Raw genomic sequence first — 25,629 nt, forward strand, 5'->3', positions numbered from 1 at the left:
ATTCAGACCAACAAAGTTACATTTGCGCCACACAAGTGCCAGTCAATTACCATCTCTAATAAGAGAGAATTTAATTCTCACCCCGTGACATTACCACCACTGAATCCCCCATTATCAGCATCCTCCGGGGTTACCATTGACCAGAAACTGAACCCATAAGAGCAGGTCAGAGGCTCGGAATTTTGTGACGGGTAACTCACCTACTGACTCCCCAAAGCCTGTCCACTACCTACAAGGCACAAGTCAGGAGTGTGATGGAATACTCTCCACTTGTCTGGATAAGTGCAACTCCAACACTCAAGAAACTCCACACCACCCGGGGCAAAACAGCCCACCGGCACCCCATCCACCACTTTCAAGGTTCATTCCTTCCACCACCACTCAGCAGCATCCACAAGATGCACTGCAGCAAATCGCCAAGGCTCCTTTCACAGCACTTTCCAAATCTGCAACTTCTACTACCTAGGATGAAGGCAGAGGACAAATGGGAACAGCACCACCTGCAAGTTCCCCTTCATGCCATACACCATGCTGATTTGGAAATGTATTGTTATTCCTTCATTGGATGACTATCCTGGAACATCCTCCAAACAGCACTGTGGGTATTCCTACACCAGACAGTTCAGCAGTTAAGGCAGCGCTTCACCATCACCTCTTCATAGGATCTGGAATGCACTGCCTGAAAAGGTGGTGGAAGCAATGGTAACTTTCAAAAGGAAACTCAATGAATATCTGAAGGGATAAGAGCTGGGGAATGGAATGAGTGGAACACAGTTCTAGTCAGCACAGTGCAGGAAGGGTATAAGAGAGTACAGAGGAGATCTACAAGAATGTTGCCAGGACTTGAGAATTGCAGCTATGAGGAGACATTGAGTAGGTTAGGGTTGTTTTCCTTAGAAGAGAGGAGGCTGAGGGGGGATTGAGTTGCACAAAGCTAGAAAGTGCCTGATAGGTAGATGGTAAAACCTTATTCCCGCAGCTGAGGGATCAATTACCAGGGGGCACAGATTTAAGGAGATTGGTAGAAGGATTAGAGGGGACAGGAGGAAAAGTCTTTTTCACCCAGAGAATGTCGGCTGTCTGGAATTCACAGCTTACATTGGTGGTTGAGGCTGAGACGCTCAACTCATTTAGATGGTGCCAGGACCTGCATCTGAAATGTTGTAACCTACAAGGCTAAGGGGCCAGGTGCTGGAAAATGGGATTTGTCATGTTGTGGCTGCCATGATGTCATCAAGAGAGAGTTGAGACTTTGCTGCAAAAAGATATTCATTGATGAGAAGCTTGGATAGCTCCAGTCTTTACGTGCTTACAATGTGGTTTTTGGATGATTCTGCCTGAGAGAGGACTGCACCCTCTGGTGTCCATTGGTCCTTCAAGTCAGGTGACTCACTTCTGCTGCACCGTCTTAGAGAGACAGATACCACATACTTAAGCATGTTATTAAATAAGAAAGAGTACAGACAAGATTTACTAGGATGCTGCCAGAATTTGATGGTTTTAGTTATAAGGACAGGCTGGATAGACTAGGACTTCTTACCCTGGAGAAGGCTGAGGGAAGATCTTACAGAGGTCTATAAAATAATAAGGGGCATAGATCAGCTAGATACTCAACATCTTTTCCCAAAGGTAGGGGAGTTTAAAATTAGAGGGCATAGGTTTAAGGTAAGAGAGGACAGAGATGAAAGGGTCCAGGCAGCAATTGTTTCAGAGGGTGGTGTCTGGAACAAGCTGCCAGAGCTGGTAGTAGAGGAGGGTACAATTTTGCATTTTAAAAAGCATTTAGACAGTTATAAATTGATAGAGGGCAACATGGGCTTAGTGGTTGAAAGCTGGGCAGCATGGATAAGTTGGGCCAGAGGGCCTGTTTTCATGCTGTAAACCTCTACGACTCTATATTCAACGGGATTTAAATTGGTAGCTAGTTTCTTTTTTTTCTCTGGTTTGGCCAGTGCCGATGCAACGGGTTGAATGACCTCTTTCTGCACTGTAACTTTTCTATAAAAAACTCGGAAAGAGCCAGGGCGTGTACAGTAGGCAGAATGGCCTTCTGCTGTGTTGCACGATTCTTTGTGAACATTGAAAGCGTCTACCCCAACCCTCCCCACCCCCCCATTCTCAAACATGAGTGTGTAAAATAAGCAGAACAAATCCATCCCATCATCGGTGACTGAACGTTGAGAAAAAACTGCAAATACTGGAAATCTAAAATAGAACAGGAAGTGCTATAAATGCTCATCAAATGAGTCAGCAGTTGTAAAGAGCAGAGCGGATAATTTGTTATTTTGTGTGTAGCCCAGTTCTGTTGAGGGATTACAAAACAATTTTCATTTACAGACCATTGTCAGTGTAAACACACTTCAAAGCGCATCATCAAACAAAATTAGACAGTGAGCAAGGCACCAAGATACAAGGGCAGATTATATAAAAGGAGTGCCTTTGGGGGTGGGGGAGTGGTGTGGGAGAGGCGCAGAGTGTTAGAGGGGTCAGGGAGCGAATTCCAGGGTTATTTGCCACCAACGCTGGAGAGACTAAAGTAAGTCGTCTCACAACACCAGAATAAAGTCTAACAGGTTTATTTGGTAGACTCACTAGGATGAGCAATACTCCGAAAGCTTGTCTACCAAATAAACCTGTTGGACTTTAACCTGGTATTGTGTGACTTCTTATTGTGCTTACCCCAATCCAACGCCGACATCTCCACATCACGGCAAGACTAAAGTCAAGGATAGCCAAGGCACTGGGCTTAGAGGAGCATAGAAATCTCAGAGGGTTAAGGGCTGGAGGAGATCACAGAGGCAGGGAGAGAGGGGCAAGGCCAGAGTGTGATTCGAAAACAAGTGCAAGAATTGTGAAATCGACGCGTTGCTTGAGCAGAAGCTCAGGTTGGCCAGTGAAAGCAGGAGTGATAGGAAAATGGGACCCAGTGGGAGTGGGGGCATGGGACAGCAGAATCTTAAACCAGCATAAGTTAATGGGAGTTGGGAGAGCAGCCAGGAGTATGTTGGAAGAGCCAGATCGAGAGGTAGTGTAAGCATGATGAGTGTTTTAGTAGCAACGAAGTGGAGACAGGATAATTTTAGGGAGGTGCTTGTAGGTGGTCTTGGCAATAGCATAGGTGTTCTCGCGTTACACAGAGATCAGTGATCTGTGTCTCTTTGATCTGCTCTGCTAATTTCAGCACTTGCGGTTTTTATTCCAAACTAAATCTTTTCATTGACAATTTGAATCAGTATTCAACTGAAGCCTCCCTTCCAGACTTGTGGACAAACTGTTTTAAGTCCAGCTCACTTTTCCTTTGTCTTAAATCATTCATGGGCATCGCTGGCTGGCCAGCATTTATTGCCTATCCCTTGTTGCCTGAGGGCAGTTGAGAGTTAACCACATTGCTGTGTCTCTGGAGTCACATGTAGGCCAGACCAGGTAAGGACGGCAGATTTCCTTCCCTAAAAGGACATTAGCGAACCAAATGGATTTTTCCAACAAGGTTTCACGGTCATCAGTAGATTCTTAATTCCGGATATTTTTTCTTGAATTCAAATTCCACCAGCTGCCGTGGCGGGATTCAAACCTACGTCCCCAGAAGTTTCGCTGAGTTTGTGGATTAATAGTCTAGCGATAATATTATTGGGCCATCGCCTCACCTGAAATTCAAAGATCTTCAGTAAACCGGTTTGTGACCAAAGAGAAAATCAAACTCAAGATATGCTGTTGGTAAACACAAACCCAATCCGGATTATTCATTAACTCACCACTAATCACCCAACACGCGAAGATGGAAACTCTCGCACTGACTTTTCTGAAGCGTTTTGTTACCTGAATTTGTCTTTCTCTGTGTAATCTTTTGTTGCTTCCTCTGTCACGCTCTCTGTACCTGGCTCTTCTTTGAAAGCCAGTAGATGCCTCCTGACATACGTACTGTCTTCCTGTTTCTGGAAGAGATCTGGTTTCTTCTCCATTATACTATCACGATGGAGGGAGAGAGAGAGAAAGAAAGAATGGGGGGCAGGAAGAAGGGGAAAAAAAAACAGCCATTAGAAATTTGAACCGTAAACGATTGTTTCAGTTGTGACGCAGTGGAGTCAACCACATCCAATCATGGGTTCAAACGCCCCACTCAAGACTCAGAGCAATATCTAGACTAGAAACAGACCTCGAAATATAGAAATCATAGAATCCCTACAGTGCATAAGGAGACCATTCGGCCCATTGAGTCTGCACCAACCACAATCCCACCCAGGCCCTATTCCTGTAACCCCGCATAAATATCCTGCTAATTCCCCTGATATTAAGGGTCAATTTAGCATGGCCAATCCACCTATCGTGCACATCATTTGACTGGGATGAAACCAGAGCACCCAGAGGAAACTCACGCAGACAACGGGAGAACATGCAAAGTCCACAAAGACATGGACCCACATTGGGAATCAAACCCAGGTCCCCAGCACTGAGAGGCCACAGTACTAACCACTGTGCCACCCCGGAAAATGTGAGTAGGCCATTCTGCCCTTTCAGTCTGCTTTGCTATTCAATATGATCGTGGTTTATTGTCTGTCTCAACACCATACGCCATTATCCATAATTCCTGGGATGAAGGCATCATTGCCCATCCTTAAGTGCCCATAAACTGAGTGGTTTGCTGGGCCATTTCAGAGGGCAGTTCAGAGTCAACCACATTGCTGTGAGTCTGCAGTCACATGTAGGCCAGACCAGATTACCTTCCCTAAAGCACATTCATGAATTAGGACATTTTTTTAAAAATTAGAAATGGCAATGGTTTCATGGTCATTGTTATAGACTTTAAATTCTAAACTTACAAAATTCTAACAGTGTTAGACAGGGTAGATTCAGAAAGAACATTTCCAATGGTGGGGGGTTCCAGAACAGGGGTCATATCTTGAGGATAAGGGGTAAACCTTTTAGAACTGAGGTGAGGAGAAATTTCTTCTCCTAGACAGTGGTGAATGTGTAGAATTCACTACCAGTGAATGTAGTTGAGGCCAAAACATTGTAAGATTTCAAGAAGAAATTAGATATTGCTCTGGGAGCTAAAGGGATCAAGGGATATTTTGGGCGGGGGGGTGGAGAATGCGGGGATATTGAATATGATGATGAGCCATGATCAAAATGAATGGTGGAGCTGGCTCAAAAAGCCAAATGGACTCTTCCTTTCTATTTTCTGTGCTCCTATGTTTAGTTCCAGATACTTAATTTACTGATTTCACAAACTCCGATACTGGATTCGAACCTGGGTCCCCAGACCATTGCCTTGGGCCTCTGGATTATGAGACCAGCGACCACATCACTATGCCACTGCCTCCCCTTAAATATTCCCACTGCAGAGCTGGGGGAAATGCTGCAGTCAGGAGTCAGCGGAATGCTCCAGGTGAGATGTTAACTATGGCTCTGCCTGCCTCAAACGTGATCACAAAAACCTGACGGTTACTCGGGCGACATGGTGGCACTGCAGCCTCACAGCACCAGGGACTCAGGTTCAATTCAGGCCTTGGGTGACTGTGAGAAATTTGGAGCATTTCCTTGTGTCTGTGTGGGTTTCTTCCAGATGCTCCGGTTTCCCCACACAGTCCAAAAGATGCGCGGGTTGGGAGGATTGGCCATGCTAAATTGCCCTTTAGTGTCAGGAGGGCTGGCAGGATAAACATGTGGGGTTACGGGTTTAGGGCTTGGATGGGATTGTTGTCGATGCAGACTCAATGGGCTGAATGGTCTCCTTCTGTACTGTACAGATTCAATGATTCTATACTTGTCTGAACCACAAGGAGCTTTCAGCGCTGATCCTGGCATCCTTCAATCCTTGGTGAACAGTAAAGAAATGGTCATTATCACTTTGTTGTTGGCAAACTGGTTGCTGCATTACTTTGTGACTGACTCCAAGATGCATTTAATTGGCTGTAGAGCGCTTTGTGTCACACAAGGCAGTGCACAAATGCAATCCTTTCTCTTTGCACATAGCTGAGAGAAGGCTGTGGTTAAACAGGAGGATTTACCTGTGAGGATGTTCAGTCTGTGAACCGCATCAACATGGTCACTGACATTGATGGAACGTTAGCATGAATCCAGAGAAAAGCAGCATGTCCACAGCCAGGGACTTCTGCTGTTTAATGATACTTCTGTGATCACAGCATTAGGGGAATTAGCGGGTGGAACATGCAATGTGTGTATTTTGTATAAAAATTAGTCAGTAAAACAGAGGCCTGCAATTATTAAACAGAGTTCCTTTTCAACCCCAAACCACGTAAATGCCACCGAGCAAGAACAGGATCTTGTTAGAGGAATGGTGGTTCCGTAAACACATGTAATGTAATAATTTGACAGCAACAGCTGTCTAAACAACTGCGCTGAGATGAAGAGGGTTGATGAAGACTAATTAGAAGTTTCGATGAAATAAAGGCTTACTTCAAGCTTGACTATTTTAATTTCTGGGAAAGTGCTAGTCTCACCCAGGGAAAGTGGCACCGTTTGTGGCTAACCTCACCAAAGATCTCAATTGCTAATACCCATTTTAAAGAGACCTGCAAATCAAACCTAAACATTAAAATCAAAAGTTCCTGCAACGTTAACCCTACTACTCTCCCCATAGATACTGCATGGGCTGCTGAGTGTTTCCAATATCTCCTGTTCTTTGTAGGAAAGAACATCACTGTGAATTGGTTTGGTACTTTGCTGCCTTCATCCACTACGCCACGAATGACCTGCGGTGCTGAATGGCCGAGGTTCTGCGGGTAGCACCCAAGCATCTCTGAATTGGAAGTTTGTGGGTTTAAGCTGCACTCGTGTCGCTGGAGCCCATAATCCAGGTTGGCACTCCCAGATCGCAGTGTCCGGGGTGCCACCCTCCAGACTGTAGGGTGCAATGTCGATAAAGTTTTAAAAATTCATCCGCAGGATGTGGGCATCATTGGCTTGCCAGCTTTTACAGCCCATCGCCAATTGCCTTCGAGAAAGTGGTGTGAGCCGCCTTTCTAAACCACTGCACTGAACTGCAGCAACAAAGCAAGGCTTTGCCTGCAGTACCTTCCAGACTCGCAAACGTCACCCACCACCTCGGACACGGGCAGCAGATGCATTCGGACATCACCACCTGGAGGTTCTCCTCAAGTCACTCACCATCCAGACCTGGAAATACATCATTGCTCTTTCACTGTCACTGGATCAAAATCCTGGAACTCCCTTCCTAACAGCACCGTAGATGTACCTACATGTCAGGGGCTGCAACAGTTCAGGAAGGCACTTCTCCATCCCTCTTCTGAAAGGGCAATTAGTGATGGGTAATAAGTGCTGGTTTGACCAGCAACGCCATAACCAATGAACAAAGACCACATTTTGTGAAAGGTCCTACCAGCCACCATTCAAAGAAGAGTTGAGGCTTTTGGTGTCTTGGCCAATGTCTACCCCAATCAAGTTGAAAAAAAAACACAGCCATGCTGTTTGTGGGGTACCAACTAACTGCTGCATTTCTTGTGTTCAATATCCAGTCTGTCATTGACAAGTGGTATGCAACATTTAAACCCTACAAGGGCCAGATCAACTCCCACAAGACAGGATCTAACCATTGCCTCTTGACATGGCATTACCATCGCTGAATCCAACACTATTGACATCTTGGAGGTTACCACTGACCAGAATATGAACTGGAATATGAACTGGAAGAGCAGGTCCAAGGCTGGGAATCCTGTGGAGGGTAATTTACTTATATATCTTGTGAACGAGTTGACAATGCTGAGGGAATTTTTTTTTGAGTTTTAGCCTAGACAGGGTGTGCAGGTCTTGGAGTGGACTTGCAGCCTTCTGATTTGATGTAGAGGGAGATACCTACGGACGTACTGGAAACTCAGCCAGGTCAATTCAGAGGTGATGTGTTGACACAACTTATACTGTGGGCTACAGCGCTCAGCTTCCATCCCGTAATGGAACAGACATTTAAAAAGTTATTCAGTCTTTAAATTCGTGAAGGGCTGCCAAAATGGAACAGTTCCACTGAGACATGGACTAAGGGTGTTTCTACTTCTGGAGTTATTGCATCCCACAGGTTCATAAGTAACATTTTCAGATCAAGCAGAGCAGCAATTTCAGACACAATGTGTGGCGAACGAAACTTGCTGGAGAGGGAGCAGGCGACTTTGGACCCTCAGTTCCCAAAGATCTCCATCAGAGACCTTTCTCGCTCCGCGTTGCAGAATCGTGGAATCCTACAGTGCACAAGGAGGCCATTCAGTCCATCAAGTCTGCACCAACCAAAATCCCACCCAGACCACATCACCACAACCGCATGCGTTTTGCCCACCTAGTCTCTCTGACACTAAGGGGCAATTTAGCATGGCCAATCCACCTAACCCGCACATCTTTGAACTGTGGGAGAAAACCAGAGCAACTGAAGGAAACCCATGCAGACATGGGGAAAACGTGCAGACTCCGCACACAGTGAACCAAGCTGGGAATCAAACCCGGGTCCCTGGCACTGAGGCGGCAGAGCGAAACATTGTGCTACCGTACCAACCTAGGTCCATTGGAGACCCATTGATGGAGAGATGGTTCAAAACCTCCATTACTGCTGTAACACATTGCAATTATATACTGCCTCTAATGTAGTAACAGGGCCCAAGGTGCCTCACAGGCGTATCAAACAAAATTCAACTATGTACCACACAAGGAGATATTAGGGCAGATGCACAATTCAAAGAGGTAGCTTTCAAAAGGAGGGGAAAGATATAGATATCCAGAGAGGTGAGTGGGGTGGGGAGGAGGGAGGGAATTCCAGAGCTTAGGGGCCCATTCAGCTGAAAGCATAGCATCCAAAGTTTGGAATGAATAAAATTGGCGATACACAAGGTTGATACACCAGAGCTAGTGCAGCACCAGGATCCTGGTGGGTTGTAGGACTTAGAGGTTGTAGAGATGGGGTGCAGGGTGATGATTGAGAAGAACAGATGCTTAAAAATCACACAGCCAGCAAAACATTAGCAAGTAAACAAAGGTGTTCTCCCTACTATCCGTGGAACAATATTTACAATCATAGGATCCCTACAGCACAGGAGGCTGCCACTCAGCCCATCAAGTCTGTACCAACTCTCCAACAGAGCAAACCCCCCATGCTCTGTCCCCATAGCCCCAAGTATTTACCCCACTAATCCCCCTCGTCTTTACATTAAGGGGAAATTTACCCTAAGCTGCACATCTTTGGAATATGGGAAGAAACTGAAGCATGTGGAGGAAACCCATGGAGATAGGAAGAGAATGTGCAAACTCCACACAGACAGTGACCCGAGGCCGGAAGCGAACCCAGGTCCCTGGAGCTGAGAGTCAGCGATGCTAACCACTGTGCCCGTGTGCCACCCTTAGCCAGCACCAGTGCGAAGAAGGCATTGCTGTTTGCAGGATCTTGCTGCATGCAAACTGGCTGCTTTCTACAAGATGATCCCCCTCACCCCACAGTTCCAGGAACATGGGTTTGATTCAGCCTCGAGTCATTGTCTGTCTGTGCAGTTTGCACATTCTCCCCATGTCTACGTGGGTTTCTTCTGGGTGCTCCGGTTCCTCCCACAATCCAAAGATGTGCTGGTTAGGTGACGTTAAATGGTTAACTTCTCCTTACTGTGTAGGCTAGGGGGATTAGTGGGGTAAATACTTGGGGCTACGGGGACAGAGACTGGGTGGATTGCGCTGTTGGAGAGTTGGTGCAGACTTGATGGACTGAATGGCCTCCTTCTGCATTGTAGGGGTCCTATGATTCTAAATATTGGAAACACAGTAAAAAGTCTGACAACACCAGGTTTTAGTCCAACCAATTTATTTACCCTAAGCTGCACATCTTTGGAATATGGGAAGAAACTGAAGCACATGGAGGAAACCCATGGAGATATGAAGAGAATGTGCAAACTCTACACAGACAGTGACCTGAAGCCGGAAGCGAACCCAAGTCCCTGGAGCTGAGAGTCAGCGATGCTAACCACTGTGCCTGTGTGCCACCCTTAGCCAGCACCAGTGCGAAGAAGGCATTGCTGTTTGCAGGATCTTGCTGCATGCAAACTGGCTGCTTTCTACAAGTTGATCCCCCTCACCCCACAGCTCCAGGAACATGGGTTTGATTCAGCCTCGGGTCATTGTCTGTCTGTGCAGTTTGCATATTCTCCTCATGTCCACAGTTGTGCTTTATATGCTCTGTCTGAGGCCAGAACTCTCCATTCACCTGATGAAGGGACTAACCTGAAAGCTTGTGCGTTTACTATCAAATAAATTGGTTGGACTAAAACCTGGTGTTGTCAGACTTTTTACTGTGTTTACCCCAGTCCAACGCCGGCACATCCACATCTAAATATTGGCCCAGGGATAATAGGGAGAACACGCTGTTTACCTTCTAACGTTCTGCTGGCTGTGAGATTTTTAAGCACCCATTCTTCTCAATCATCACAGAGTTAATTCTGGGAGCTCGTCATTCTAACAAGTGACTTAACTCTTGGGCTAGGAAGAGGAGTGTACTTCAACGGGGAAACTATGCATCATGCTGTCTGCTCGAGATGAGACACAAACCACAGACTGCAGCATGCCCGAACTGACAGCTACACACAAGCTCTCTGAACAGAGAAGTTGTCAGTGGTTTTCAATAAGAAGGACAGCAAATCATATTTTAAAGAGGCTCTGATCAGCACTTGCAGATGGATTGGAGCAGGAGGAGGCCACTCAGCCCCTCCAGCCTGCTCCACCATGGCTGATCTAAACTCAACCCCACAATTCGCCAACCCTCGATCAGGGTGGGGTGGGGGAGTTATCGAGAATTTATCTCGGTCTGCCTTGGAGAACCCTCCAATTTGATTTTCAAGTTTGCTGAAGATACCACCGTAGTGGGTCGGATCTCAAACAATGGCGAGACAGAGTACAGGAATGAGATAGAGAATCTGGTGAACTGGTGCAATGACAATAATCTCTCCCTCAATGTCAACAAAATGAAGGAGATTGTCATCGACTTCAGGAAGCGTAAAGGAGAAGATGTCCCCGTCTTCAGCAATGGGGACAAAGTAGAAAGGGTTGAAAGCTTCAAGTTTTTAGGTGTCCAGATCACCAAAAACCTGTCCTGGTCTCCCCCATGCCGACACTATAGTTAAGAAAGCCCATCAATGCCTCCAGTTTCTCAGAAGACAAAGGAAATTTGGCATGTCAGCTATGACTCTCACCAACTTTTACAACCTTTTATAGAAAGCATTCTTTCTGGTTGCATCACAGCTTGGTACGGCTCCTGCTCTGCCCAAGACTGCAAGAAACTACAAGCGTAGCCCAATATATCACACAAACCAGGCTCCCATCCATTGACTCTGTCTTCACTTCCCACTGCCTCGACAAAGCAACCAGCATAATTAAGGACCCCATGCATCCTGGACATTCTCTCTTCCACCTTCTTCCTTCGGGAAAAAGGTACAAAAGTCTGAGGTCACTGACTCAAGAACAGCTTCTTTCCTGCTGCTGTCAGACTTTTCAATGGACCTATTTTACATTAAGTTGATCTTTCTCCACACCCGAGCTCAGACTGTAACACTACATTTTGCACTCTCTCCATTCCTTCTCTATGAACGGTATGGTTTATTTGTATGGCGCACAAGAAACAATACTTTTCACGGTATGCTATACACATGACAACAATAAATCAAATCAAGACAGTCAGGGAATCTGCCTTTTGAGGAAGAGTGTGTTCCAAAATCCCATAGCCCTCAGAAAAAATTATTCCTCGTCATTTTTTACATTTTTAAACAGTGACCCTGTCTGTCCCCCAATACCCCCTCTGCCTCCTCAAGTGGTCTCCCACCCCCCAGCCCCCCAAGTGTCCCCCACCACCCTATTTCTAGATCCTCTGACAAGACTTCAGTTGGACACAGCCTATCCAACCTTTCCTCAAACTGAGGCATAGATAAACTTTAAACACGAATACTGAAGGTATCAGTGTTACAAATAGGCTTACATTAACGCTGCAATGAAGTTACTGTGAAAATCCCTTAGTCGCCACACTCCGGTACCCAGAGGAAACCCATACAGACATGGAGAGAACGTACAGACCCTGCACAGACAGTGGCCTAGGCCAGGAATCGAACCCGGGTCTCTGGCGCTGTGAGGCAGCAGTGCTAACCACTGTGCCACCTGCATATTCAAGTCCTTTGCAATATTCTAGCTTTCCCAATTACTTTCTGCACCTGTATATTACCCTTTTGCTACTCATGCACTAGGACACAGAGATCCCTCTGCAATCGCTCACCTTTCAGATAATAAGCTCCTTTTTCATTCTTCTTGCCAAAATGGAAGCTTGGAGGAATTTGAAAACGAGAATGGGAATTTTCAAATCACAGAGTGACAGACCAAGAGCCAATGAAAAACACTGAGCTTGAAGAAGGGGACACCAAGCTTTGCACTGTGTGGAGGACACACACACCCCCTCCCCCCACCCCATCTCTACTTCTGATGAGGGGACAGATTCATTCTCACCTGGAAGGTCCAAAGGTAAATGCGACAAAGAGCAGAAAGACCATCACACACACTGCTTTACGGTTACCGGATCCTAACTTCAGTTCCGTATTCTGAAAATCAGAAAGACACATCAGAAAGTGTAACAAATCTCTATTGTTTCACTGCCACAGGAAGCGAGTAAACCGATACCTCACTCCCTCCTTCAATCTCATGCCTGGCATCACTCCTGTGCCAAATGTGGAGGTGATCAGCTGCCAATAGTCACCAACAATGTTTGTCTGTCAGCAGCCACTTGGCATGGAGTAATCTTTCAGGGAATTCGGGCATTATCTCCCAATCTATGTTAGGTGGCAGAGAGACTGGACACAGCGAGGAGAAACTTTTAACTTAACCTGCCGGTTCTGCCAAACCTCGTGGGGTTCCCACTCAGTTACGGACACCAGTCCAAATGACTGAGTTTTGGAAAGGTGACTTCTGCAGACGGTCTGCGGTCGAATCAAACAGGAACAGTGTGAAGTACTGACAGCACAGACACAGCTTGTTCAGCACAACTGGTCCATGCTGGTGTCTGTGCTCCACACAAGCTTCCCTCCCAATGTTCCTCATTTAAACACATCAACGTTTCGTTCTGGACCGTGGAAGGAACTGCAGCGAGCATTACTGCATTAGGCTATTAAGCGATTGCTGACTGTGTATCGACTTCTGATTCACAGCACTGGAAATATCCGTCCGTTCCTACCAGCACTGTGGGTGCACCTGCCCCAGACAAAGTGCAGTAGTTCAAGGAGGCGACTCAGAGAAAACAATAGTTAAGAATGGGCACAAAGTGCTGGCCTAGCCAGCTGCACCCACATCTCCTGAAAGAGCAGAAAATAATCTTTCAAAGAACAGAATATGCTTTAATGTGGAACATGTCTCTCTAATGATAATTACTCTGCTTTTCCTTTATTTCTTTTTTATCAACCCTGCTATGTTTTGGGGGAGGGAGTGGTTCTTAAACACTCTTAGATCATCCCCCAACCTCTACTTGTTTTCTTAAGAAGAAAGACAAGAAGGCGGCCTGTTCAATCAGGTTTGCTGTGGGATTAAGACAGACGTCATCACCCCCTCTGGCCTGTTTGTACAGGCAGCATCATGCAGGTTCTGGTTCACGGTTACCGGATCCTAACTTCAGTTCCGTATTCTGAAAATCAGAAAGACACATCAGAAAGTGTAACAAATCTCTATTGTTTCACTGCCACAGGAAGCGAGTAAACCGATACCTCACTCCCTCCTTCAATCTCATGCCTGTTTAAGATGTTGTCAATCTCCTGCTTGCCTCTCTGTCATATCATCAGGAGGCAGCCATTTGGCCCATCGGTTCTGCACCGACCACAATCCGACCCAGGCCCTACCCCCGTAACCCCAAGTATTTACCCCAGCTAGTCCCCCAGACAATAAGGGGCAATTTAGCCTGGCCAATCCACCTAATTGGCACATCTTTGGACTGTGTGAAGAAACCAGGCCACCCGGAGGAGAGAATGTGCAAACTACACACAGGCAGTGACCCAAGCCGGGAATCGAACCTGGGTCCCTGGTGCTGTGAGGCAGCAGTGCTAACCACTGTGCCAACCCTTGAGTCTCCTCTATTATCCACTGTCAAGTAGAACCCTCGCCTGACACTGGATGGTAGGAACATCATGCGGTCCCGTTTTGTGCCCAGGGCTATGCGGGTGGAGGGTGTTTGGGAACGACCCGTGTTGGGGCAGCGGGGTGTGTGTGTGGTCTCCCAGTTCACAGAGATCAGGGTCCTGTACAATGTAACCTGAGCGTTCCAAAGCCAGCTTCACCGGGAAGATTGCAGTGTCGAACTCACTCCAAAAAAACACTCCCTATTTCAGACTTCTATGACTGAGAATTTTTTTGGGAAGATTTTTAGGGCAGCACGGTGGTTTGCACTGCTGCTTCACAGTGCCAGGGACCCGGGTTTGATTTCCGGCTTGGGTCACTGTCTGTATGGAGTTTGCACGTTCTCCCCGTATCTGCATGGGTTTCCTCCAGGTGCTCCGGTTTTCTCCCACAGTCCAAAGATCTGCAGGTTAGTTGGACCACGCTAAATTGCCCCATTACTTTCAGGGGCACTAGCTAAAGTGTACGGGGATAGGGCCTGGGTGGAATTTTGATTGGTGCAGACTCAATGGCCCGAAGGGCCTCTTTCTGGCACTGTAGCGATTCTACGATTGTGGCCGGTGATTACTGAGTTCCCAAGGGAGAATTCCAACACTCCCAGTGCTAGCCACAGTCACACACCAATTCCCGAGAGATCATACGGTAGTGGCACAGGCTGCCCAATGACTGAAGTATGGTCATATTCATTCGCGGGACATCACCCTCACTGGAAAGGTCAGCATTCTTGGCCCATTCCTGTTCTGAACCACTATTGTCTGTACAGCAGCCCTGAAACATCTGAGTGATCTGCTCGGCCAGTTCAGAGTTCACCACATTGTTGTGGGTCTGGAGTCACATGTAGGCCAGCAAGGGGTAAGGACAGCAGTGAACCAGATGGGTTTTACAGCAATCCAGCAGTCTTGAGATTGTTTTTTGAGTACATTTCTTTACTTTAATCAATTTTAATTCCCCTAGTTGCGTGGGTGGGATTTATTCACACAGGCGACATGGTGGCACAGTGGTTAGCACTGCTGCCTCTCAGCACCAATTTCGGCCTTGGGTCACTGTCTGTGTGGAGTTTACACCTTTTCCCTGTATCTGCGTGGGTTTCCTCTGGGTGCTTCAGTTTCCTCCCACAGTCCAAAGATATGCGGTGGATTGGCCATGCCAAATTGACCCTAGTGTCAGGGGGATTAGCAGGGTAAATATGTGGGATTATGAGGGTAGGGCATGGATGGGATTGTGCTTGGTGCAGGCTCAATGGACCGAATGGCCTCATTCTGCACTGTAGGGATTCTATGATTCTAACTCAGTCCAGGATTACTAATCCTGTTACACAGCCAGTGAGGAAGCATACCCAAGCTGCACTTTCCCCTTCCCCCTGACACAAGTCTTCCCCAATCTTAGAGGGCAACTTTGGAACATCCCAAACAAATGTGTCGGGGGGAAAAAGAGGGGAGAGGAGGGGGGATTTGTTCTTGTGAGTTTTTACTTCAAAGAACTGCAGCTTCAGTAGTAATTTTTAAAAGGATAAATCGTTGAAAAGCGGGGAGGCAGGTCCAAGAGAAATGAGCATGGCGTGGTGGGACTAGGGGATAGCACTTTCACGATGGAGCGAATAGCCTCCTTCTGTGTTATTATCATTCAATAAGTCTTCTTACAGACTAAACAAATGGAGCAAACAAATCGAACAAAGGTTGTGGGGCAGAAGATAATAATAAATCCACAAGTAAGTGACACCCAGTTTGAACGATAAAGGAAGGTCTGGAAGACTGCAGCTGGTTCACAATTCCACACTGAGGTACCCAGAGAAGCAGTTAAAGGGTCTGAGGCAGATTCACTACAGTTAAATGTGGAGCAACACCACCCTCTCCTGATCAATTAAAGAAATGCAACTCAACATGGATAACTAAACCTGTAAATAACAGGCAGTGGAACGTAACCTGGAAACACCCACGCATTCCAATCCTGGGCTTCAGGGACACAGTAGCAGGGTATTGTACATCCTGAATAGTGATCAGCCACTTCCAAACATATTACACTGCAGCCAACACTACGAGATGACATTATTTTACGGCAACTCTGGGAGTGTACACTCCAATGATTTTGTGCATTGGCCAAACAGACACAAGGAAAGGCTCGGTGAGGGGATACAGAAGAGAATTATCAGAATGGTTCTGGAGATGTGGGATTACATTGAAGTGGATAGATTAAAGAATCTGTGGTTGCTCTCCTTAAGAGAGTCGAGGATGTTACACAGGAGGTTTGATAGAGATGCTCAAAATCATGATGGGTTCAATTAAATGAAGAGAAGCTGTTTCCAGTGGCTCAGATTTAAGCTGGAACATGAGCTGGCAGTGATGTTAGAGAATGTGTTTTCTTTTAGACGAGTGGTTAGGATTTGGAATGCACTGATGATGAGCACGGATTCAATGCCAGTCTTTAAAAAGAAACAGAATTAATAACCAAAGGAGAAAAATTTGGCAGGGAGATCAGGGGAGTGAGCCCTTGTGGATTACTCTTCAAAAGAGCCAGCACAGATTCAAAGGGTCAAATGGCCTCCTTCTGTACGAAGAGAGGGGAAAGGGCAGCCTATACCTGGGAACACCACCAGTTCCTGGGAATACCATTTTTGGAAGTTCCTGTTCAAGTCACTCACCACCTTAACTACGAAATATTTCACCGCTTCTTCACTGTCGCTGGGTCAAACTCCTGCGATTCCCTCCCTAACTGCACTGTGGGTTTACCCATATCTCAGAGCCTGCAGCAGTTCAAGGTGACAGGTCACCACCACCTTCTGATGGCAAATAAGGTTGGACAATAAATGCTCGCTTAGCCAGCGAGACCCACATCCCATGAAAAAATTAATTTAAAAAATTGCGTGTTACTGTATCCTGTGAGTGTGACGGTAACTCACTTTCAATTCTGTGTGGGTAAGCAGGGGAGACAGATTGACTGGCCAAAATAGAGTCATGATGTGGGTATGCCGGCGTTGGACTGGCGTAAACACAGTAAAAAGTCTGACAACACCAGGTTTTAGTCAAACCTATTTATTTGATAATATTCTCACAAGCTTTCGAGGGGACAGCCTCTTCGTCAGGTGAATGGAGAGTTCTGGCCTCAGACAGAGCATATAAAGCACAGACAGTTTAGAGATTACTGATTAAAATGCGAATCCTTACACCTAACCTGCTGTTCAAGACCTGAAGTGGCTGACAATGTGAGTGGTAGGAGCACTGATCACAGTTTAAAGAGATGTGTATTGTCTCCAGACAGTACAGTAAGTGAGGTTTTGCAAACCCAGGCAAGTCACGGGGGTTACAGATAGTGCGACATGAACCCAAGATCCCTGTTGAGACCGTCCTCATGTGTGCGGAACTTGGCTATCAGTCTCTGCTCAGCGACTCTGCGCTGTCGTGTGTTGTGAAGGCCGCCTTGGAGAATGCTTACAGTCACCAGGCAAGACTGTTCCCTTCCTGTTGGCGAACACTTCAGTGGTCACGGGCATTCAGCCTCTGACCTTCGGGTAAGCATTCTCCAAGGCGGCCTTCACAACACACGACAGCGCAGAGTCGCTGAGCAGAGACTGATAGCCAAGTTCCGCACACATGAGGACGGTCTCAACAGGGATCTTGGGTTCATGTCGCACTATCTGTAACCCCCGTGACTTGCCTGGGTTTGCAAAACCTCACTTACTGTACTGTCTGGAGACAATACACATCTCTTTAAACTGTGATCAGTGCTCCTACCACTCACATTGTCAGCCACTTCAGGTCTTGAACAGCAGGTTAGGTGTAAGGATTCGCATTTTAATCAGTAATCTCTAAACTGTCTGTGCTTTATATGCTCTGTCTGAGGCCAGAACTCTCCATTCACCTGACGAAGAGGCTGTCCCCTCGAAAGCTTGTGAGAATATTATCAAATAAATAGGTTGGACTAAAACCTGGTGTTGTCAGACTTTTTACCAAAATAGAGTCAACATTGTTCAGAGCAGTGTGTGTAAAGACTGTAGCTATGCTGCACAGAGCAGTGTGTGTAAAGACTGTAGCTACGTGTACAGAGCAGAGTTGCAGATGCGGAGGTAAGGGAAATGTTGATGGGTTTTTCTTGCCAATACTGGTTGAGAGAAGTAGTGACCCCGGACGCACGCAGGGCAGCATGCTTCTCCAAGCCCCGGGAAATTTCCTATTCACATGGTTTGGACGGACAGACAAACACACAAGTGCACATGGCAATGTAACTGTTCTAACGCTCACCTCAGACATGATGCTGTCCAGTTTCTTTTTCAGCAGCGAGTTTTCCCGTTTCAGCTTCTCGTTCTCGCTGAGTGCCTCACGCAGTTTGCTCTCCAGACCCTGGAGATATTCCTTTTTCTTCTTGCGGGATTGGCAGGCCGATTCACGGTTCTTGATCATTCGCTGCTGCCGTTTCAGCAGCTTGATCTAAGGGAGGTGGAATTTTACAAAGAATTACACAGGAGTATAGAACTGGCCTTCACACAAGCCTCTTCTCAACTTGCTGAACTAACCCACCGACACACCCCCATCTATTCCTCTCTCCCTCGTGCGTTCATCTTTTCCACATATCCATGCTATTCGCCATAACCACTCCTGATCGAGGCCAAAACTCAGATTCTAGCTCAGCTAAAGGCCAGCATACGTTGTCCCTGAGACAGTGAGAGTGAAGCTGTCGTGGTGTGGGTACACCCACAGTGCTAATAGGGAGAGAGTTCCAGAGTGAGGGAACATGGATATGATTCCAAGTCAGGATGGTCTGTGACTCAGAGGAAAACTTGTAGGTGGTTGCATTCCCATGAGATCAAAAGTTTGGAAGGTGCAGTTGAAGAAGAGTTGGTGAGTTGCTGCAGTGCATCTTGTAAACGGTACATACAGTTAACACCGCTTCACTGGTAGCGGTGGGTTTGGCGGTGTACACATTTACCTGTGACACACACACACATATTCTATAAAAAGGGTCCCCTGCACAGATAAAACCTGCAAATCTATTGCTCGACAGAATTGCAAGCTTGGGTTTCACACTGTCTCTTGTTTAAGGAGCTACAGCCTAAAAAAAGTCACAACCTTCAGACAGCTTCTTGCATTTATAGAATCATAAAATCCTACAGTACAGAAAGAGGCCATTCAGCCCATCGAGACTGCACTGATCATAATCCCACCCACGCCCTCTCCCCATAACCCCATACATTTACCCAAGCCAGTCCCCCTGACATTAAGGGGCAATTTTAGCATGGCCAATCCATCTAACCTGCACATCTGTGGACTGTGGGAGGAAACCGGGAGAAACCCACACAGACATGAGGAGAATGTGTAAGCTCCTTCAAGACAGTGACCCAAGGCCAAATTTGAACCCAGGTCCCTGGTGCTGTGAGGCAGCAATGCTAACCACTGTGCCACCCTGCTGCCCAGGAGTGCCCAAAGCCACCCCAGGAGATTCCCAGGTGCTTTACAGATAATAAACCACTTTTTAAAATATCAACATTGTGTTTGCACATTCTCCGTGTCCACGTGAGTTTATTCCAGGTGCTCTGGTTTCCTCCCACAGTGCAAAGATGCACGCGTTAGGTGGATTAGCTATGTAAATTGACCCTTGGTGTCAGGGGTATTAGCAGGATAAATATGTGGGGTTATGGGGATAGAGTCTAGCTGGGATTGTAGTCAGTGGAGACTCAATGGGCTAAATGGCCTCCTTCTGCACTGTAGGGATTCTATAAACATTGTAACGTGGCAGACAGCTTGCTTTTACAAACACAGCAATGAATCTAAATGACCAGGAACTGTGTTTTTTTTAAGATAAATATTGGTCCAGGAGACTGGGGAAAACACAACAACTTTCCAAAAATGCTGCAGCATCTTTTACATTGACCAGATTTGGCACCAGAAATTCCCGAAAAGCGTTCCTACCCTGTTTGCCAGATTTAAAAGCTGCACATGATTCCCGGTTCTCAAAGGGCTACTGAGCCCGCTTTGCAGAAACTGGTTAACTCACGTCGATCTCTGAAGGGTTAGCGCCGGTCTGTGTCGGTGCTGGCACGATGGGTTTGGTAGCGGATTTGGTGATAGTGATCCCATTGCAGATGCCGTTGGGTGGTTTGCAGTTGGTGGACACCCCATTCACTGGCACTTTGATTAGTCCCTGGACAGGAATTCTCACCAGGTCGGACTGGGACAGAACCACTGACTGCCTCGAGGCTGGGGAGAAATACAGCATTTAACACAAGCATCCTCTCAAAAGAAAAAACACATCCCGGTTACCCTCAGTCCCCCTAAACTTGTCCCATTAGTTTTAAAGGATTTGAAAGACATTTGGACAGGTACATGGATGGGGAAGGTTTAGAGAGATATGGGCCAAAGGCAGGCAAATGGAACTAGCTCAGTTTTGGAAAGCTGGTTGGCATGGACGATTTGGGCTGAAGGGCCTGTTTCCGTGCTGTACATCTCTGTGACTCTCTAATTACAGAGAATGGTAGTGGTTATTTAGCGAACCAGCACAGGTTATCAAATTCTACAGCACAATGCTAAATTCTCATTTTAGCCAGCCACCTTCAATAGGTCTCTGTCTCTTTCTCTTTATCCATACACAGGTTTCGAAGCAAGTTCTCCTCCATTCTCACAGGACAGTGACACAAGATTTTTAAAAAAATATTCTCTCACGGGATGTGGGTGTCGTTGGCTAGACCAACATTTATTGCCTATCTCTAATTGCCCCTTGGTGCTGGGCTGCCTTCTTGAAACACTGCAGTCCCTGAGGTGTAGGTACATCCTCATCGCTGTTAGGGAAGGAGCTCCAGGATTTTGTCTCTGACAGTGAAGGAATGGTGAAATGCTTCCAGGTCAGGATGGTGTGTGACCTGTCCGTCTCGGTGATAGGGGTCATGGGTTTGGAGGTTTGGAGAGTTGCTCGGTGGTGAAGGAGCTTTAGTGATTACAACCACCTACCAATTACAAATTGGAAATAGACTTTTTATTCATGAGATGTGGGCATTTATAGCCCAGCCCTAATTTCCCTTCAACAAAGAGTCAATCACATGCTACAGCTATGGATCGTAATCACATGTAGGCCAGCGTGGGTAAGTATGACAGATTTCCTTAGTAAACCAGACAGATTTTTATTAAAGATCTTTTAATTTTTATGCAATTGAAATTTCACCATCTGTGGGATTTGAACCTGGCTCCCCAGAGCATTGCCCTGGGTCTCTGATACAATATCATAATGCCACTGCTCTATGGGTTCTCTATTTCTTTATAGCAGAGGGGGTTAGTATCTGCCACCATAGCCAGCGGCGATAGATGTGTTACCCCCAGTATTAATTTCTGTAAACCATAGTCTTTTACCAGACGTTGTAAGAACAGGAGGCCATTCAGCCCCTCAAGCCTATTCTGTCCTTCAACGAGACGATGGTCGATCCACAACATGCCTCCACAGGTCTTTCACATTCCTCAACACCTCTGGTGAACAAATCTAACGAGGATCAAATGCCATTTGCGGAAGTGAGCTCCAACCTCCTAGCATCCTTCACATTAAATCTTTCTGAACTGCACCCCAGAAAAGTCCGGCTCCAACGTTTAGTCTTTGCTCCTTATTCAGACACCCCAAAACAGCAGCAAGAGTGGCTCCATATTTAACCTTCCTGCCCCCTTTAATATCGGAAAACTCTAACGCAATAGTCCTGTAAGCATATAAATTCATAGTTTGTGCAACCTCTGCTCACAATTTGCACTCCAGGTGAATCCTCTGGTAAATCCACTCTCTCCAGGATCCCTTCAAAAATCGTGGAGCCCAGGACAGAGCAGAGTACTCCAGGATGCAGGCTGATAAGGGGTTTATATCAGTGTTGCAAATTCATACCCCATTGTGTGTTTTATCCTCCAGATACGAAGGCCAGCATTCCATTGCCCTTTTAACTCAATTATTAAATGTTCACAGTGCACGTGAGGACTACATTCAGGGGTGCCTCAAAGACAACTGGAAAGCATTACCAAGGCATTCATTAGAAATTATCTTTTATCGCTATAAAGGAATAATAAATCACAGAGTACTTTTCAACCCAGAATAACTGCAATTAAATCAGCCATGGTTTAAAAAGCCCTGTATTTGATGTCAAAGCTCTGATGTCTGATGAGGGAGTGAATTTTGATTTGAGATTCATGCTGTGTCTGGGCCCCAGTGCTTAGCCCTGTTGCATCACAGCGCCAGGGACCCAGGTTCAAATCCAGACTCGGGTCATTGTGCACACTCCATACAGACATTCTCTCCGTATCTGTGTGGGTTTCCTCCGGATGCTCCGATTTCCTCCCTCAGTCCAAAGATGTGCCAGTTGGGTTGATTGGCCCTGCTAAATTGCCCCTTAATGACCCAGATGCATAATTTAGAGGGACTAGTGGGGTAAATATGTGGGGTTATGGGGGTGGGGCATAGGTGGAATCATTGTCGGTACAGACTCGATAGGCCAAAGGGCCTCCTCCTGCAATGTAGGGATTCTATGACTCTATTCTACGACCCCTCATGATTTTGAATGTCGCCTATCAAATCTACTCTTGATCTTCTGTTCTCCAAGGACAGCGGTTTCTCCGAGCTGTCTCCAGGTTCCTCATTCCTGTTGAACTTGCATATCTTTTCTGCATCCTCTCGGATACCATCGGTTCTTTCCTGAAATGTGGTGCCCAGAACTGGATGCAATACTCCAGCTGAGTGCAGAACCTGCTTATTTTTGTTCTTTACACTTAGTTTGTAAGCCCAGAATGCCGTCTGCCTTATTAACCAATACAGGAGAAGGAATTGTTTCCAGTGACAGGAGTGTCAGTAACCAGAGATCATAGAAACCCTACAGGGCAGAAGGAGGCCATTCAGCCCATTGATGCTGCACCAACAACAATCCCACCTAGGCTCTATCCCATAACCCCACATATTTACCCTGCTAACCCCTCTAACCTACACATCCTGGGACACTAAGGAACAATTTAGCATAGCCAATGCACCTAACCGCACATCTTTGGAGTCTGGAAGGAAACCGGAGCACCCAGAGAAAACCCAGGGGAGAATGTGCAAACTCCACACAGAAAGTGACCCAAGCCAGGAATTGAACCCAGGTCCCTGGTGCTGTGAGGCAGCAGTGCTAAGCACTATGCCGAACCATAAAAAAGTTCTCTGAAAACAGTAGTAAGAAAAGGCAGCAGCTGTTTACCTGGAATGGATTGTTTTATGGGCAGACCCTGCGGCTGAGACACGGGCAGGCTGGTCTGCACTGACTGGAGAATGATGGTCTTTGCTGGGCTGGTGGTCGGGGCGGTGGGCAGTGTGGTGACCACAATGGGTTTGGGCTGGATACTCGGCTTGCTGCACAAGATACTGTTGGCCTTCAGACTGGTGGTGGCTGGAACTGCAGAGTGAGGGAAGAAGCAGCAGAAGTGAAACTGTGGCAAACACTCACCCAACCTCCTGATGCTGGCTGTCTGTCTGACCTCAGCACCAGGAATCGCACTGTACAAAGGAATATAATATTCACCAACTAGAACACAAACATAAAACACTTCTGCAGCTTTTTATAAACCGCAAAACACCATACCAATTTACATTTTAGCATGATGTAAACTAGAAGATTCATTATCTGCCAATCCAAAGAAAAGCAAATTTTCAAAGGCGACTGCAAGGACTGGGTATTACAATGGGTTTAGGCCAGTGGTGGGCAACCTGTGGCCCAGGGGTCATACGCGGTTCATCTGGGTTCCGAGTGCGACCGGTGAAATATTTTGTCGACCATGTGCAGGGTTGACGCATTCCGCTCATTTCTGTCCATTTAGTTTTTTTTTTCCTGACTGATATGACTGAAGCGATTCACACATAAAGCAAGTGAAGTGAGGTGCGTGTTGATTGCTCACAGGGGCGGAACAGCAGCTAGCACTGCTGCCTCAGTACCCAGGAATCCGGGTTCGATTCCCAGCTTGGGTCACCATCTGTGCGGAGTTTGCACAGTCTCTCCGCGTCTCTGTGGGTTTTCTCCAAGTGATGCGGTTTCTTCCCACAGTCCAAACACGTGCAGGTTAGGTGGATTGGCCATGTTAAATTGCCCCTTAGTGTTAAGGGGATTAGCTAGAGTAAATGCATGAGGTTACGGGGGTAGGCCTGGGTAGGATTGTGGTCGGTGCAGATTAATGGGCTGAATGGCCTCCTTCTGCACTGTTGGATTCTATGATCTATGAACATTGACTGTGAGAGCTGTGCACTCTCTCTGCGTCCAAGGTGTAAACATTACTTTTGTTTTTACCACTTGAATTGGATGATAGTTCTATTAATATACAAGTGATTAAGCATTTTCTGTAACTGGGTGAGTCTGCATTTATTGCTCATCCATGAGGGCATTTAAAAGGCCACCACATTGTTGTGGCTCTGGAGCCCATGTAGGCCAGACTGGGTAAATACAACAGATTTCCTTCTCTAAAAGGACATTAGTGAACGAGTTTTTATGACAATTGACAATGGTTTCGTGATCATCATTACTATCAGTGATTACCTTATAATTATGATCCTTGGTTCTGGTCACCTCCACAAGTGGAAACATCTTCTCTGTGGCTAGCTTTCTTTTGCAAAGTCCAATGGTGTGCAGGTTAGGTGGATTGGCTGCGCTTAATCGACTCAGAGTCAGTGGGATTAGCAGGGGATTATGTGGGGTTATGGGGATAGAGCCTGGGTGGGATTGCTGTCAGTGCAGTCTCGATGGGCCGAATGGCTTCCTTCTACACTGTCGGAATTCTATGATTCTAAATTTAAAGGACTTCTTCTGACTCTGCGCCCATTCACTTCTCTTTTCTAGAGAAATGATTACTTTTCTGATAGGTAGAACCTCTCAGTTCTGATGTCATTCCAGGAAATCTCTACAAGATGGCACTGGTTGGGACTGGCACTCAACAGTATTCTCTCTTTTGGAGAGTTGGACTATGTTTCACTACAAGAACTTTAATATTTAAAAAAAGCAGTCAAATCTGTTTTTTAAAAAAGAAAGAAGTGGCATTTACTTGCTGTTCCTTGTTTGACTGGCGAGGTCCCGTTTTCCTTTTTTACTACATTGAGCTGGACATCATTGGGTGGGGGGTTGAGAACATCTCCAAACACACATGGCGGTGTCGGTGGATCCTCGGTTTTCACGACTGGAAGAGTTGGCTCGGTGTTTAGCGTCTGTTGAGGCTTCATGTAGGAAGAGAAAAGTTAAGCAAAGGAGACTTTGCTCTGTATAATTTTTAAAAAGGACCTTGCTTCCAGTTATTTTAAACCATTGCACCTCACAACGACATTCACTTTCCTTGGATGATGAGAAGCCGGCTATCATGGCCTCTCCCAAAGGTATGGTTTGCATGAGATTTACAGGGCAGTGTAACTCCTGTAAGCACTGCAACCCCTGGCCACTATGTAGATGATTAGGCAATTTCCCTCATCAATCAGGCTTGGAAACCACACTGCTGGATCAGTTATATTATGAAGCAGCCTTCAATCACTGAATTT

At 46.4% G+C, this 25,629-nt stretch overlaps 1 protein-coding gene across 1 annotated transcript in view; it reads right to left on the minus strand.

The window, feature by feature from the left end:
• Nucleotides 1-25,629, minus strand: part of atf6b (activating transcription factor 6 beta) — a 102,295-nt gene that overhangs the window by 29,359 nt on the left and 47,307 nt on the right. The window contains exons 5-10 of the mRNA XM_080182351.1: nucleotides 25,146-25,314; nucleotides 23,318-23,512; nucleotides 20,122-20,324; nucleotides 18,372-18,557; nucleotides 12,487-12,578; nucleotides 3,817-3,963 (exon numbers count right to left, since the gene is read on the minus strand). Of these exons, the coding sequence (XP_080038477.1) occupies nucleotides 3,817-3,963; nucleotides 12,487-12,578; nucleotides 18,372-18,557; nucleotides 20,122-20,324; nucleotides 23,318-23,512; nucleotides 25,146-25,314 (992 nt within the window). The remainder of the gene's footprint in view (nucleotides 1-3,816; nucleotides 3,964-12,486; nucleotides 12,579-18,371; nucleotides 18,558-20,121; nucleotides 20,325-23,317; nucleotides 23,513-25,145; nucleotides 25,315-25,629) is intronic.

The sequence above is a fragment of the Carcharhinus amblyrhynchos genome, unplaced genomic scaffold (genome assembly GCF_965287045.1).
Source record: "Carcharhinus amblyrhynchos unplaced genomic scaffold, sCarAmb.v2.hapA scaffold_52, whole genome shotgun sequence".
Classification (NCBI taxonomy): Eukaryota; Metazoa; Chordata; class Chondrichthyes; order Carcharhiniformes; family Carcharhinidae; genus Carcharhinus; species Carcharhinus amblyrhynchos.